This window comes from Geotrypetes seraphini, chromosome 17 (assembly GCF_902459505.1).
Source record: "Geotrypetes seraphini chromosome 17, aGeoSer1.1, whole genome shotgun sequence".
Classification (NCBI taxonomy): domain Eukaryota; kingdom Metazoa; phylum Chordata; class Amphibia; order Gymnophiona; family Dermophiidae; genus Geotrypetes; species Geotrypetes seraphini.
This window is the reverse complement of record NC_047100.1, coordinates 17,664,770-17,680,361: the sequence shown is the minus strand read 5'-3', so window position 1 is coordinate 17,680,361 and position 15,592 is coordinate 17,664,770. Positions and strand designations below refer to the sequence as shown.

The window sequence follows — 15,592 nt, the reverse complement described above, 5'->3', positions numbered from 1 at the left end:
GTGACATCACAGCTCAGCTCTGCTTCCCAAATACAAACAGGATGTCATGGTTACAGTTAAGCCAGTGGTCGCCAACTCCACCCCTTTGCAGGGCCACATTTTGGATTTGTAGGTACTTGGAGGGCCTCAGAAAAAAATAGTTAATGTCTTATTAAAGAGTTTGAGACCACTGAGTTAAGGGGAACGGTTAATCTGCTGGCTGGGTTGGAGGGCAGAGGGGAGAACAGGACAATCAAGCCATTGTGAAATCACCGATGAGGCTGGCTCTTATTGGTGGAATGAGGCATTGTGACATCACAATCTCAGCTCTGCTTCCCAAAGGCAAACAGGCTGTCATGGTTACAGTTAAGCCAGTGGTCTCCAACTCCACCCCTTTGCAGGGCCACATTTTGGATTTGTAGGTACTTGGAGGGCCTCAGAAAAAAATAGTTAATGTCTTATTAAAGAGTTTGAGACCACTGAGTTAAGGGGAACGGTTAATCTGCTGGCTGGGTTGGAGGGCAGAGGGGAGAACAGGACAATCAAGCCATTGTGACATCACTGATGAGGCTGGCTCTTATTGGTGGAATGAGGCATTGTGACATCACAATCTCAGCTCTGCTTCCCAAAGGCAAACAGGCTGTCATGGTTACAATTTAGCTAGTGGTCTCCAACTCAAACCCTTTGCAGGGCCACATTTGGGATTTGTAGGTACTTGGAGAGCCTCAGAAAAAAATAGTTAATGTCTTATTAAAGAAATGACAATTTTGCATGAGGTAAAACTCGTCATAGTTTATAAATCTTTCCTTTTGGCTAAGTCTTAATAATAATATTGTCATTTATAGCTAAAGAGACATATGATCAAGAAACTGTTTTATTTTACTTTTGTGATTAAGATAAACATACCGAGAGCCTCAAAATAGTACCTGGCGGGTCGCGTGTGGTCCCCAGGCCACGGGTTTGAGACCACTGGCCTATATCATCTATACAGCCATAAGTCATAGCAGTAGAGCAGCCTAGAACATTTTACACAGAGGACTAATAGAATTGTTCAGGACTTTTGGGATATTCTCTTTGGGTTTTAGATATTTAACTAGATATTTCATTCCATATAGACTCTATTCAGCTCCTTTTTAGTCTTGTGAAACTTCTGTAAACTAAAAATTGACACACACAATGCTCAGACATCTTTCTCCAACAATTGTATTTTGCAGCCATGCAGGAGGAACAAATGAATACAGTTCCACAATCAGCAAGCGGCTCGGACGAAAGACCTACAAAGAACAGTACGCTTTCATTTATAGGTAAAGAAATGGCACTTTTTGCATGCATTTTAAAGCCTTGTGCTGGCTATCTTTGCAGTTACTGCTTCTACCCACTAGAATTCGCTACCACTTTACTTAAGAGAGGAAGAAAACCTAGATAAATTTAAAACAAACTTTAAAACATTATTTAGGGATGCTTATGACTTGTGATACCCTCTCCTCCCTAGACCACCAACTCCCCCATATAGAAAAATAAAATTATTATTATTATTCTTTGTTTCCTTTTTCTTGTTTCTTCTTTTTTTCCAATTTCAGTTTACTAAAGCATGTGTTGAAAAGTTTATGGGAATTGCACAAACTGATTTACAAGTTTTGACAATATTTATGATATATTTTTCCATTCACTACAATTGGATAAATTATTTGTGTTTTTAGATATATTAATTTCAAAATACGTGTTTTTAGTTTGATCTTATCATTTTGTTTTAAAATATTTCTTTGGGTTTTATTGTATAATGAAATGTTTGAATGTTTTATGACATATTTATATTCATTTTTAAATGTTTTTATAATTATTGATTGAATAAAGTCTTTTGATAGTTTTATTAAGGTCAACATGGGCTATATACATCATATCCATGTTTATTTAGGATGGTTTAGCATTGTCCATGGATAATGTTTTATATAGTTATGTTTATCTTTTGAATGGTGTTGGGGCTTATTGATGTAATAAAGTTTTTGACAGTTTCATTAAGTTTAATATTGGTTATATGCAGTATATCCATGTTTATTTTGAATTGTTCATAGACAATGTTTCATGACTTTTTGATGAACATACACATGTATATTGTATATGGTTTATTTATATGTCTTGGGACATCCACGTGGGATCTCTACGTGGGTCGAGCAGCACTCTGACTTAATGGGGTGGGACAGTAGAGTGGGCAGACTTGATGGGCTATAGCCCTTTTCTGCCGTCATCTTTTTATATTTCTATGTTAATAGCGCACATTAAACCACCAGCCACGCTAGCCGCTACCGCCTCCTCTTGAGCAGGCGGTAGTTTTTAGCCAGTGCGGGGGTTAGCGCGTGATGAAAAGTCACGCGTGGCTTGATAAAAGGAGCCCTTAGTCTGTTTCTTTTCATGAAGAGGATGCTGATATCATTGTATATTTCCATCATATTATTTTTCATTTCTTTATTATGTTATATTTAGACTCCTGAGGCAGGCCCTTACGGGCCGAAACACGATTGAGTCGAGTCCATTACAATAAAAGAGACTGAACACCAGTTGGTCACCTTTGTTGTTGCGTTTGCTTTTCCCATTCCTGGACATGTACCTATGGTGGTTGCTGTATAATCTACCCTCCCCCCTCCCCTTTTACTAAACCGTGATAGCGGTTATTAGCACAGGGAGCCATGCTGCTCCCAATGCTCACAGAGTTCCTCCCTGCGCTAATAACCACTATTGCAGTTTAGTAAAAGGGGGGTAAAGTAACTATAACTAAAATTAATGAATAAAATAATTAATACAATTTATTTCTAAAATGTATACAGCTCCTATCGCACATGCTAGAGAGGATTTACTATGTATTGCCATTCTGCAGGAAGAAGGTGGTAGAAATTAAACAGACCTACCAGTACCAGGATCTTCAACCTGGCGATGAAGATGCATTTTCTAGGGAACCATTTGTCGTTTGGTTCAAATGTCCAAAAACCGGTGAGTTGGAATTAATCACAACTGCCTTTGGGATCATAGTAAAAATTTAAAAAAAAAAATGTCCAAAAACTGTCACCAAGATGTCCAAGTACCGATTTTCAAAACCATTTGAGATAAATGTAACAATGTTTTCATTTTGTGCTCCTGCCTTTGAGTTTGGTCCTTTTTCTGAGGATGGAAGCTGGAAGTTGGAATAAAGTGAATTTTTTGCCTTTGAATTACTGGTGGGAGCTTATGTGTCTGAAGTCTTTTTTTCTCCACTTTATGAGAAGTTAGTGGCTCCAGCCCCAAAAGGGCCTGTATTCTCAAATTATATATTAGTGGTTTTTGCTCCTTTACCTACTGCCAGCTTTCCATCTGATGTTAGTTTAGATTTTGTTAGTATCTTTCTATATTCTCTATTTTCCCTAGGGTGACCAGGTTACCCATTCCAGAAAGGAGACTTATTTTTTGGCCGGTCCTGGATTTCTGCCAACCTCATCCTGATGCATTATGGGACCTGGAGCACTGATTTCAGTGGATAGAATCCTGGACTACAAATACTACACTGCTTTGGGATGTAGCTGTAAAACCAGGACCGGCCAAAAGCTCCACTTGATTCAAAATACAGCGGTGCGTTTTATTTTATAATTTGAAACAAATGGATCATGCAACGCCTTATTTCTGTAAAATGTATTAGCTTCCTATTGAGGCACGGGACCTCTTTAAGTTTAGCTGTTTTTGTTATAAGGTCTGTTATCTGGTTATTTAGCGAACCATTTATTTTAATAATCCGGCTCGATTGTTGCAAATTTTAACATCTATGGAGGAAGATTTTCTATATTATGAGGATTAGGTTTGTTATTAAATTAATAGAGGCGCTTATCTGCGTGGGGGGGGGGGGAAGGGAGGAGTGGGAAGAGGCAGTGTGGCAGAGAGGAAGAGGTGTTCTGGCGGACCGCCCCCCTCTCTTTTTTATCTTAACAAACATGCTTCTAGGCTCCATCAGCGACATCACCCATGAGTGAGGATTTATCTGTCATGCTTATCTTCAGATACTACCCAATTGCCGTTGTAATATTAGTTTCAAGTTTATTTAAAATTTGATGGATCGCTTAATCTTAATACAAAACGACGAACAAAACTAAAAGCAATAAAAATGGCCACATTCGGGGAAACAATACTAATGACATAGACGAATCGCACAGTACGAACAGAGCCAGGAGGGAGGAAAGGGGAAGAAATGCAATAGTTGATAGGAAATGAGACGACCATGGGAAATAACAAAAGGAAGGGTTAAATAAAAATAAAATAATAATTAAAAAAAAACCAACAACTAGTGATTAAAAGAGTGACCTAACTGAAAGGAATTAGCAGTCAAAAGCATCTATAAAAAAGTTCTGGGGTTTGTTTGTTTTTTTCCTGCTAGCACTGGCCTGTCATGCATTAAGCTGGTGCTGTTTCAAATGTGTTATATGTACCCTTCCCGCCCCTATTTGTAACTTGTGTGTTTTATAATTCAGCATTTTCAGCCATTGCTTATAATTTCCATTCTGACGCTAGTAGGTCTAGTGTTCATGATGTTTGCACTGTCTTTATCTCTTAAGCTGTGAAAGAATTTGTGATGATCCCCCAGCACACCACACCCGACGCAGCTGTGCGCGAGATCGATGAACTCTACGACGTGTATTTAGAAGTGAAACGGCTCTGGAATGCAAAAGTGAGTCTCGCTTCCTCCTTTCATTATATGTGGCTGCACAGAGGCCAGAAACAGGAACAGTGTCCTGTAAGAACTAAAGAGACTTACCTAGGGTCAGATGCTCAAAAGCTTACCGTGAAAGCAAGTCTGCTTGTAGCCAGTCTAGCGTGCACATTAGTTCAGCTTCCGATGCACAAAAGGGTTTCTTGGTGACTTTTACCGATAGAGGTAGTAGCGGCTGAAAATCCCATGCAAATGCAATATAAGGAGCTCATTGATATTAAAATGAGCATTTTGTGTACTGCACAGCAAGGAGTGCCCACCTTTTAGTGCGTAAACTTTTCCAGTAGTTCTGAGCTGTCGTAGCCTGGCTTTCCTGTCAGTGCCTGAGTGCTGATTGGCTCAGGCACTGACAGGAGAGTCAGGGAATCGCGAGCCCAACCCACAAAAATCCCTGCAGGTCTAATGAACCCCTTCCCCAAAGAAAAAAAAAATCCCTGGTGGTCCAGCAGACCCTTTATGGACTCCTCCTTATATGGTGCATAAGCCCCTACCAGTGCATCCCAACATGCATCAGGCAGGGGCAGAACATAAGAATTACCGTTGCTGGGTCAGACCAGTGGTCCATCGTGCCCGGCAGTCCGCTCCCGCGGCGGCCCTTAGGTAAAGGACCAGAGCCCTGAGTCTAGCCTTACCTGCGTACGCTCCCATTTTGAAAAGGCAGGCCGGGACGCAGGAGGGAGGGATGCCTATTCCCTCCTGCCACTTCAGAGGGAGTAGGGGTGTTTAGCTTGGGCACCACAGTCGGGGGGGGGGAGGGAAAGGGAGGGAGGGAGCAAGGAGGGTTGTCGAGCTGGGGTAGAGTTACCAGATTTTCTGTTTGGAAAATCTAGACCCCCCCCCAGACCCGCCCCGCCCAGGTCCACCCATCCACACCCTGTCACGCCCCAGTCCTGCCCCCAATCTTGCCTAGCCCCTTCCCCCGCTGCCTACTCTCATCGAGTAGGAGCCACCAATGGGTCAGGTTTTCAGGATATCCCTAATGAATATTCATTAGGGTATCCTGAAAACCCGATTTGTTGAAAGCCCTTCAGAATAGAAGTGAAGATCAAGAGCCTACAATGCTAACTTGGCTTTCATTCAGGTACTCTCCCAAAAAGACACTGCAAATGAGGTCAGAACAATCATTAAAAGTTATCCTTCTTGCCACTAATGAAGAAAATATAAATCAAATGAAAATAAATTCCAATAGAGACTCTTGCAAAAGTGGTGCGATAGTAACTCTTCCACAGATAAGGATTGGCCACCGTGAAAACGGGCTACTGGGCTTGATGGACCATTGGTCTCTGAACCAGTAAGGCTATTCTTATGTTCTTAATATGATTGGCATGCACTGATTATGTCTTCTAATGGGTAGAAAAACACCTCTTAGATTGTAAGTGTATTACTGTGGTTGTGTGCATTTAGGAGTCATTTAATAACAGACTCATTTAATAACAGACTACAATGCGCTCTGTTACCACAATAATGATCTTTCCCTCATGCCTCTGTGCCCCGGGGAAACAATAATATTAGGATATGAGATTAGGAGTTATTTGTTCTGTTTATGAACCAGTTTTCAAATCAGAGCCCTTTTTTTTCTGTGAGACTAGCATCAGCAGGGCAAAGAGTTAGAAGCAAACGTGGAAAATCCAAATTCATGTTTGTGACATTCCACTATAGATAACTCTCTGCTTTGATGTTTTAATTACTCTGAAGATGGGGGGGGACAGAGATTATCGGAAAAAGATTACGAAGGAGACTGGCTGCGCAATTCATATTGTCATCAATTTGTTGAACTGGTGTCTTCCAGAACTTCATCTTTATTGGTGATTTTAACGCAGACTGTGGCTACGTTCCCAAAAAGCAGTGGAAGAACATCAGACTGAGGACCCAACAAGATTTTTTTTGGTTAATTGATGACAATGTTGACACAACGGTTAGAAACACCACCAACTGTGCTTATGACAGGTACTGCAATTTGGATGTGTTACTGTACTAGGTTGCCGACTATTTACATTTTTGCATAATTGGTTGAATTATGACGAGGCATCTACTGGGAGGTGAACCAAACAAATAAACAAAAGTAAAGGAGAACTCCTTATGTATAGAAGAGAAGACTTTCAACCAGAGAGGTGCTCAGAACCTTGAATAAAGGTGATGGAAAACACTAACTGGGGAAAAACCCCCTAGAAGTGTTTCAATGCTCTATCATTGCATCTTCTCCATTGGAAGAAAGAAATCCGTGAAAAACTTGTGCAAAAACTTAACTGGTGTCAAAAATATATATCTATAATATAAGCAAAGCGTGTTTGTAATAATGTGCTGAAACTTAGCTTGCATGGGTGGTTAGGAAGCAGGCTCACTCCAGCAGGCTCTAACGCGTTTCGCCATTGGCTTCCTCAGAGAGCCTTCAAAAGCTGGAACAGAGTGAAACTTCTTCCTTCCTTCCTCGTCACCCAAAATTACATCACTTCCTTCCTTCCTTCCTTGTCACCCAAAATCACATCACTTCCTGGTACCAGGAAGTGATGTAATTTTGGGTGACGAGGAAGGAAGAAGTTTCACTCTGTTCCAGCTTTTGAAGGCTCTCTGAGGAAGCCAATGGCGAAACACGTTAGAGCCTGCTGGAGTGAGCCTGCTTCCTAACCACCCATGCAAGCTAAGTTTCAGCACATTATTACAAACACGCTTTGCTTATATTATAGATATATATTTTTGACACCAGTTAAGTTTTTGCACAAGTTTTTCACGGATTTCTTTCTTCCAATGGAGAAGATGCAATGATAGAGCATTGAAACACTTATAGGGGGTTTTTCCCCAGTTAGTGTTTTCCATCACCTTTATTCAAGGTTCTGAGCACCTCTCTGGTTGAAAGTCTTCTCTTCTATACATAAGGAGTTCTCCTTTATTTTTGTTTATTTGTTTGGTCCTATTCTTTGGGAGACTACTTGCTATACTATTGACCCAGTATATTTGATTGGGAACCTACTGGGAGGTGACATCTGGAAGGCTAGTTGTAGATTCACAACTAGTAGTCCTCCTAGGAAAAAAAAAATATGAAACCAGTGCTCAGGTGGTTGGGAAATCATTTTCATATGCATCACACCAATATTAGGGATGTTTAGTACAGGACTCCTGAATGCTGGAGAAATTTAATTCAGCTGATCTGATTGTTTTAATTGCTTTCAGGCCCAGATTCTATAAATGGCGTCTAAAGATATAGGCGCCTAATTTACCACACCCCCCCCCCCCTTTTTTTCTAAGCCACAGTAGAGGTTTCTACCATGGTCCAGAGCATTAGAGCAGCATCAGAGCATTTAGCGCTCTGGACCATGGTAGAAACCTCTAGTGTGGCTTAGAAAAAAAAGGGGGGGGGGTGGAGATTAATTAGTAAACCGGCTTCAATTATGAACTTAACAAGCTCATAATTGAAAAAAAAAAATGAATTAGGAGATAGATGCCTATCTTCTTAGGCGCGCTTCTATAAAAGATAGTCTCCTATCGCATAGCGCCTAACATAAGAACATAAGAAGCGCCATCTCCGGATCAGACCTTCAGTCCATCAAGTCCAGCGATCCGCACACGCGGAGGCCCAGCCAGGTCTACACCTGGCGTAATTTTAGTCACCCATATCCCTCTATGCCTCTCGTAAGGAGATGTGCATCTAGTTTGCTTTTAAATCCTAGAACAGTGGATTCCGCAATAACCTTCTCTGGGAGATCATTCCAGGTGTCAACCACTCTCTGCGTGAAGCAGAACTTCCTGACATTTGTCCTGGACTTGTCCCCCCTTAGCTTCAGCCCATGTCCGTGTCACGTTGGACATTGTAAATAATTTTTTTTCCTGCTCTATTTTGTCAATTCCTTTCAGTATTTTTGAAAGCCTCGATCATATCCCCTCGCAGTCTCCTTTTCTCAAGGGAGAACAATCCCAGGCTCTTAAGTCGATCCTCGTATTCCAGTTTCTCCATACTTTTTACTAGTTTCATTGCTCATCTCTGCACCCTCTCCAGCAGTTCTCCAGCGTGTTTAGGGCGGAGAAAATCTTAAGCACCACTAGGCACGATTCTCTAAAGGACTTAGGTGTCTACAATGTAGGCCTTTAAAACCCTGGCCTATATTACAGGTGTCTACGTTTTTTGTTGATCTATTGTAGATTTGATTTTTATTGATATATTATGTGCACATCCAGGGGGAGGGAGGGAGGGTGGATTTATTTTTAAATGATTCTCTGAATTATTGTAAAATTAATGTATGGGTTTATTTATTAGTGCTTATTATCTCTTATGGATATGAAATGTATATCATAATGAGCTTTTTGAAGATTTGATTATTAAATTAAAAATTTATAATAGTTATGGGATAGGGTGGGGGGAGGGATATAGATTGATTTGTTTCTTGAAAGAGTATTAAGTGATGTCTTAAATATAAAATGTATTTAATTTGTATTGCACTTATTGAAAATGAATAAAGAATTAAAAAAAAAAAAAGTTAGGTGCTACTAACCATGATTTTTTAATGGGCGTCTTGTAATCAGTCTGCCTGAGTATATTTTGTAGATATGAGTGCTTCCGGTACTAACCAGTTAGAAGCCTATTATAAAAAACATTATTATTAAAAATATGGCTGACTTAATTATTCAGTGGCAGTGCTTTGTGCTGTCATAAGGAGAGAATTCCTGGTTCGATTCCTGGATCAGACCATCTCTATCTACTCAGGGTCAAATAAAGGCTGCAGAGCCAATTTGCAAAGCCCCTGCAAGGAGGACTTCATCGCTATCCCTACGGCAACACTTGGTGGCCAGAATCTAATCTAATCTTCCATTTGCGAGTCGCACAGATCAAAGAAGAAAAGGAGTAGGGAAGGGGAGTCCTGCTGTGTAGTTTCCTGTCTCAGAACCAGTTCTGCAATGACTAGGGTTACAAGACATCTGGATTTCCCCGGACATGTTCTCCTTTTCAAGGACATGTTCAGGGGTGCGGACGGCTTTTCAAAACCCAGCACCTTTGTCCGGTTTTGAAAAGCCTCTTCTAAATCGTATCGGGCAGGAGGAAATCCGTGCATGTGCGGATTTCCTCCTGCCCGACAAGAGCAGGCAGCGGGGTTGGGGCTGGGTAGAACTGGACAGGCCTGGGGTCGAGTCTAGGGCTCTGGATTTTACTATAGTAAAATCTGGCAACCCTAGCAATGACCAAACTAGAAACAGTAGGACAGAGGGTCTGTTCAATTAAGGGAAAATTCCTGGCTAGTTAAAGGAACCTTCCACAATCCCAGGTCTAGTCCCAATTTAGTCTAAAGCAAAAGAAGAAATTACCAGACAAAATAACATAGGAGGCCATTTTGGTCAACCATGACCAGTGCTACACATAGTAGGGTTTTAAATTGCTAACAGGCAATAGTGGTATTATGTCACACTAGTTCCATGTAGACATTGGATAGTGTACCATTGGGAGGGAAGGGGGAAGCAGGGAGGAGGGTGGGGGTTAAGGTGTTGCCCTTAAAGTTAATAATTGAAATGTACAAGTTGTATTGAGGCATTTGGTCCATTGATTCCGCGTACCTCGGTTGCACGTTCAATAAAAATTGTTTAAATATAAAAGGAGGGAATTAGCAGTAGAAGAGAGTTTTATTCATGAATGAAGAGCTCCTAGGTAGGGATATAGGGAGAGAGAAGAGTAGAGAGATAATGAGGAGTTGTACACAGAAACAAATAGAGAGTCAATGAAGAGAGGGATTGTGTGGATATAGAAAAAAAAGAAGAAGACTCAGAGGCAGAGACATAGTAAGGATGGGCAAGGGGGGGGCGGTCCGCCCCAGGTGCCATTTTGCTAAGGGCGCGGCACCCCTGTTCCTCTCCTTGCCCCTTGTCTTCCCCGTGTGAAGTTGCTGCCCGTGTCGGTATTGGCGCTCTCGCTGACGTCATTTCGGGGATCCGCTCCTAGGAAGTGACGCCAAAAGGCGAGCTGACACTGGTGTGGGCATGCTGCTCAAGTTAAAAAGGTACGGGGAAAGGAAAGGGGGCGCCATTGTATGTGGATATAGCAAAAAATGAAGACTCGGAGAACCTGATTCTAGAAACGGCACCTGCCATGGTAGTCTGCAAAACCTATCACATGTCGATCACCAGTAGGCACCGTTTCCAGAATTGCATCTATTGTCCTCTACAGACACCTTAAATGTAGGCCAGCATGTTACAGGCCTTCATTTTTTAAGGCGTCTGACTCGCCTATGGGAAGCGCGTAGGCATGCCTACAGACGCCTAAGGCCACTTTTGGTGTAAACCACACCTACGTTGGCCTTAGGCGTCCATAGGTGTGCCTGGATGTCTCCATACAAGCGTGAACAATGCCTACATTGAAGGCATCCTTCACCTGTCCATTTTTTTTTTTTAAACGCATGTCCCAATTGGTCCTTTAGACAGCGGTAGGACGCCTGCTGCCGCCTACAATTGGGATGCCATTTTTAGAATCAGGCCCAGAGTGTATCACATACAGTATCTGCACCACCGTGCACATTAAAAAATTAGAATAGGCTGATATCCCCCTCCCCCCAACAAAAAAAAAGACAGCAGAAGCTGACAATCCAAAATGTACACTAAATTGGTAAGATTTACAAAAATGCTTGACTTGTACTGAAGAAACTATGAGTTTGGATTTAACTTGCTACAAAAGATGGGCTCTAATAATCTGTCTCATCCTTTCAGGATTGTGGTTCACGGTGAAAAGATTCTCACTTCTATTGTTTCACACTCACCAACTATATTCAACTTCAAAGACGCCTACGGCTTAAGTGAGGAACAGGTAGGTCCTTCTCTATGAATTCTTCCCAGGTCATAAGTCGACTTTCCCACATGTGGGGAAATCGCAGGGGTCAGCACAGCCTGAGTGCAGTGGCCGAGCCTCACCCTGGGAGCGCCACCTTCCCTACCAGGTAAATTAGATTGTCTAAATGAGATTTTAAGCTCTTCTGAGCAGGGACTGTCTTTTGTATGTTAAAATATGCAGCGCTGCATAAGCCTTTCAGCGCTACAGAAATAATGAATAGGAGGAGGAGGAGGCCTGTATAAATATTGTAGGTAGACTTGCCCTCACCAGCGTAGTAAAGAGGGTTTCAGGTGTGGTCTTTGTAAAGAGTGCAGGCACCCATCCACCTCTACCACACACGTGCGCCCCTTCCCTCGCACCTCTTTCATTTTTTCTGCACGAGCAGCATTACAAACTTGCTGCCTGTCTTGGTGCCGCCTCTCTCTGATGTCACTTCCAGGCCCCACGTCTAGGAAGTGATGTCAAAGGGATAGCCGACACGACGTGGGTAGCAAGTTCGCGCTATTGCTCTCGCCTGGAAAATTAAAAAGGTATGGGGGAAGGAAAGGGGGGTGCACGTGGCAGGGGGGGGGGGCAGGGGAGGATCGCCACAGCCCCGGGTGCCACTTACCCATGCTACGCCACTGCCTGCCCCACAGAAAATGCACTGTTGAATCTCTTGGCCAGGATGGTGACTGACTAGATAGGACAGGCTGAGCCACTTCAGACTTTGTCCTCCTAAACATATAACATGGACTGTAGTCTTGCACTTTATTTTTTTTTTTTGGGGGGGGGGGGGGGTAATAAATTCATAGATACAAAGAAACAACACCAAGACCAGCAGTGCTTTTCTTTCTAGCTTTCTCTTTCTCATTTTCCCACCAAGCTTACTAGCCTGCTCAATGGTGCGACCTCACCTTGAGTATTGCATTCAGTTCTGGTCTCCTTATCTCAAAAAAGATATAGCGGCACTAGAAAAGGTTAAAAGAAGAGCGACCAAGATGATAAAAGGGATGGAATTCTATGAGGAAAGACTAAAAAGGTTAGGGCTCCCCAGCTTGGAAAAGAGAAGGCTGAGGGGAAATATGATTGAAGTCTGCAAAATCCTGAGTGGAGTAGAACGGGTACAAGTGGATCGATTTTTCACTCCGTCAAAAATTACAAAGACTAGGGGACACTCGATGAAGTTACAGAGTAATACTTTTAAAACCAATAGGAGGAAACATTTTTTCACTCAGAGCTATGGAATGTGTTGCCAGAGGATGTGGTAAGAGCAATTAATGTAGCTGGTTTTAAAAAAATGTTTGGACAAATTCCTGGAGGAAAAGTCCATAGTTTGCAATTGAGACAGACTTGGGACGGTAGCATGGAATGCTGCTACTATTTGGTTTTCTTGCCAGGTACTTGTGACTTGTATTGGCCTTTGCTTAGATGGGATACTGGGCTAGATGGGCCATTAGTCTTCTTATTTTGCTAAGTTTGCTCTTCAGTGCTTTCTGCCAGGCAGTGAGAAGTTAGCAGTACTGATTCAGCAGAAAGGCCACTGCAGCTGTGACTATTACAGCAATTACCACCCAGCGGTTGGGGGGTTCAGGGGATCGAAAGGGTCGGCAGCAGGAGAGAGTGGGAATACCTCCTGCCAATCGTGATGGGGGTGTCTGGGCTTCGGAGGGAGGGGCTGGCAGCAAGAGGGAGTGGGCATCCCTCCTGCCAATCATGATAGGGGAGTGTCGGGGCTTCAGAGGGGCCTGCGGCAGGAGGGAGTGGGCATCCCTCTGGCCAATTTGGGGGGGTTCATATCAGGGGGACCTCTGCCGCAGCTGGCTCAGCTGATTGCAGGAGGGGTATTTTCCCCTTAATCAGCAGAGCTAGTAGGAGTGTCCGAAGCACAGCTTTGGGGAGTCCTGCCTGCTCAGCTGATCAGGTAATTCCCTTGCTGCGATCAGCTGATGGGCAGCAAAATAGCAAATGAGGTTCAATGTGGATAAGTGCAAGGTGATGCATGTCGGTAACAGAAATCATATGAACGAATACAGGATGTCCAGTGCTATACTCAGAGAGCCCCCAGGAAAGAAACTTGGGAGTACTTGTAGATAAATCAATGTGTGGCGGTAGCTAAAAAGGCCAACAGAATGCTAGGAATGATTAAGAAGGGGATCACAAACAGATCTGAGAAGGTTATCATGCCACTGTACTGAGCCATGGTACACCCCCACCTGGAATACTGCATCCAACACTGGTCGCCGTACATGAAAAAGGACATAGTACTACTCAAAAGGGTCCAGAGAAGAGTGACAAAATTGGTTAAGGGACTGGAGGAGTTGCCGTACAATGAGAGGCTAGAGAAACTGGGCCTCTTCTCCCTTGAAAAGAGGAGACTGAGAGGGGACATGATCAAAACATTCAAGATATTGAAGGGAATTGACTTAGTAGAGAAAGAGAGATTGTTCACCCTCTCCAAGGTGGAGAGAAAGAGAGGGCACTCGCTAAAGTGAAAAGGGGATAGATTCTGTACAAATGTAAGGAAGTTCTTCTTCACCCAGAGAGTGGTAGAAATCTGGAAGGCTCTTCCAAAGGCTGTTATAGGGGAAAGTACCCTCCAGGGATTCAAGAAAAGGTTAGATAGGTTCCTGCTGGACCAGAACATACGCAGATAAGGCTAGACTCAAATAGGGCACTGGTCTTTGACCTAAGGGCTGCCGTGTGAGCGGAGTGCTGGGCACGATGGACCGCTGGTCTGACCCAGCAAAGGCAATTCTTATGTTCTTTGCAATCAGCCCAAGACATGATTCTCTAGCGCCGGTAACATGGGCACTGGTTAGAGAATCGGGGGTCCGTTAGGGCAAACGCAATTCCTCCTAGGACAGGCAGCCGCTGAGACTTGTGTCCTATACAGAATCAGGCCCTCAATGTCTTCTTGAGATAGGATAAAGCCTGCGATGCTGTTCAACGTCTTGCAATAAGACCTGCAGGACTTCCCAAAGGTGCCGGTGGCTTTGGGGCTTCCGCTGCCGTTCAGCTGATCGCAGCTCCGAAGCCACAATCACTGAGCCTGCAGGAGGGACAGCAGCAGTGGCAGGACACAAAATGGAGCCGACAGGTAGAATGGGGCGAGAAGCTGTGCTTAACTACTTTGCTTTTCTGAGCAGGCCCCAGACAGTTTCTCCCCTCTTTTATGGGGCTACTCCACCAAAAAATAGCATGCATATGATTTGCATGCTATTTGTGTGAGCATAGCCCTATAAATCGCTCCCAACACGGTATTTTTTTTACCATGTTGTTGGAGCGCTGTGCATCCTGCCCTTGGTCTTCACAACCTCACAAAGATCCATTAGCACATTCTTTTACTGGCAGGGATGATGGACAGTGTTCAAGTAGCCCAATCGCAGGCCCAGTAAAGAACATAGGGCTACTGTTAACACACGTTGCTCTACCACTGACTTAAGTGCTGTTTTTGCTACAAGTCTCCTTTGATGCAATCAGGGCTTGCTAATAATTAATGGAGTTAACAGCAAGATAACATATCTTACTTGTAGCCCACTCAGCAGCGATGCCCCTTCCCATGACCTGGATAAATGACTTTTGGAAATTGCCTGCATTACAGACAAACACAGAGCAAAGCTTAATGTGTAAAGGTCCGATGCTCAATTATGGTCTTTTTACAGGATTCTTGTGGGAGAAGTGGTGTCGGGCTGATAAGGATTGTCGAGTTGAATTATTAAAACCTCAGGGGGAGGCGATAAAGGGAAACAAGGGGCCCGATTCTATAAATGGTACTTAGGTTAGGCGTTAACTCTGTGCATAACTTAAATTTTTTAATTGGTTATTTGTCGTGGTAATTGATCGTGCCATTAAAAGCAGATTAAAAAAATAATAATTTAAATTGATAATTAGAGTTACACGTAGATATCCATGCGTCGCCCGAGACCCCTAAGTACAGGCACCCCCTTGATGCCTACCTGAAGGGTTAAGGGGATGGGACTGGATATACTGCTTTTTCTGTGTGTCTCACATTAGCAGAGGCTTATATCCTGGTCGATCATTACGATGAGAAAATGTTTCACTCTTGAAAAGTAATGTTCCGCCAAGGTATACAGAAACTAGAA

General features: G+C 43.1%; 1 protein-coding gene and 1 pseudogene across 2 annotated transcripts in view; one reads left to right on the top strand and one right to left on the bottom strand.

Annotated features, from left to right (window-relative positions):
- DNASE1L3 (deoxyribonuclease 1 like 3) overlaps positions 1 to 15,592 on the top strand; it is a 35,323-nt gene that overhangs the window by 11,443 nt on the left and 8,288 nt on the right. For both annotated transcript variants that reach the window (XM_033926720.1, XM_033926719.1), the window contains exons 3-7: positions 1,194 to 1,283; positions 2,852 to 2,964; positions 4,551 to 4,663; positions 6,495 to 6,652; positions 11,387 to 11,483. In XM_033926720.1, coding sequence (XP_033782611.1) covers positions 1,194 to 1,283; positions 2,852 to 2,964; positions 4,551 to 4,663; positions 6,495 to 6,652; positions 11,387 to 11,483 — 571 coding nt within the window. The remainder of the gene's footprint in view (positions 1 to 1,193; positions 1,284 to 2,851; positions 2,965 to 4,550; positions 4,664 to 6,494; positions 6,653 to 11,386; positions 11,484 to 15,592) is intronic.
- LOC117351477 lies at positions 11,482 to 11,621 on the bottom strand (annotated as a pseudogene).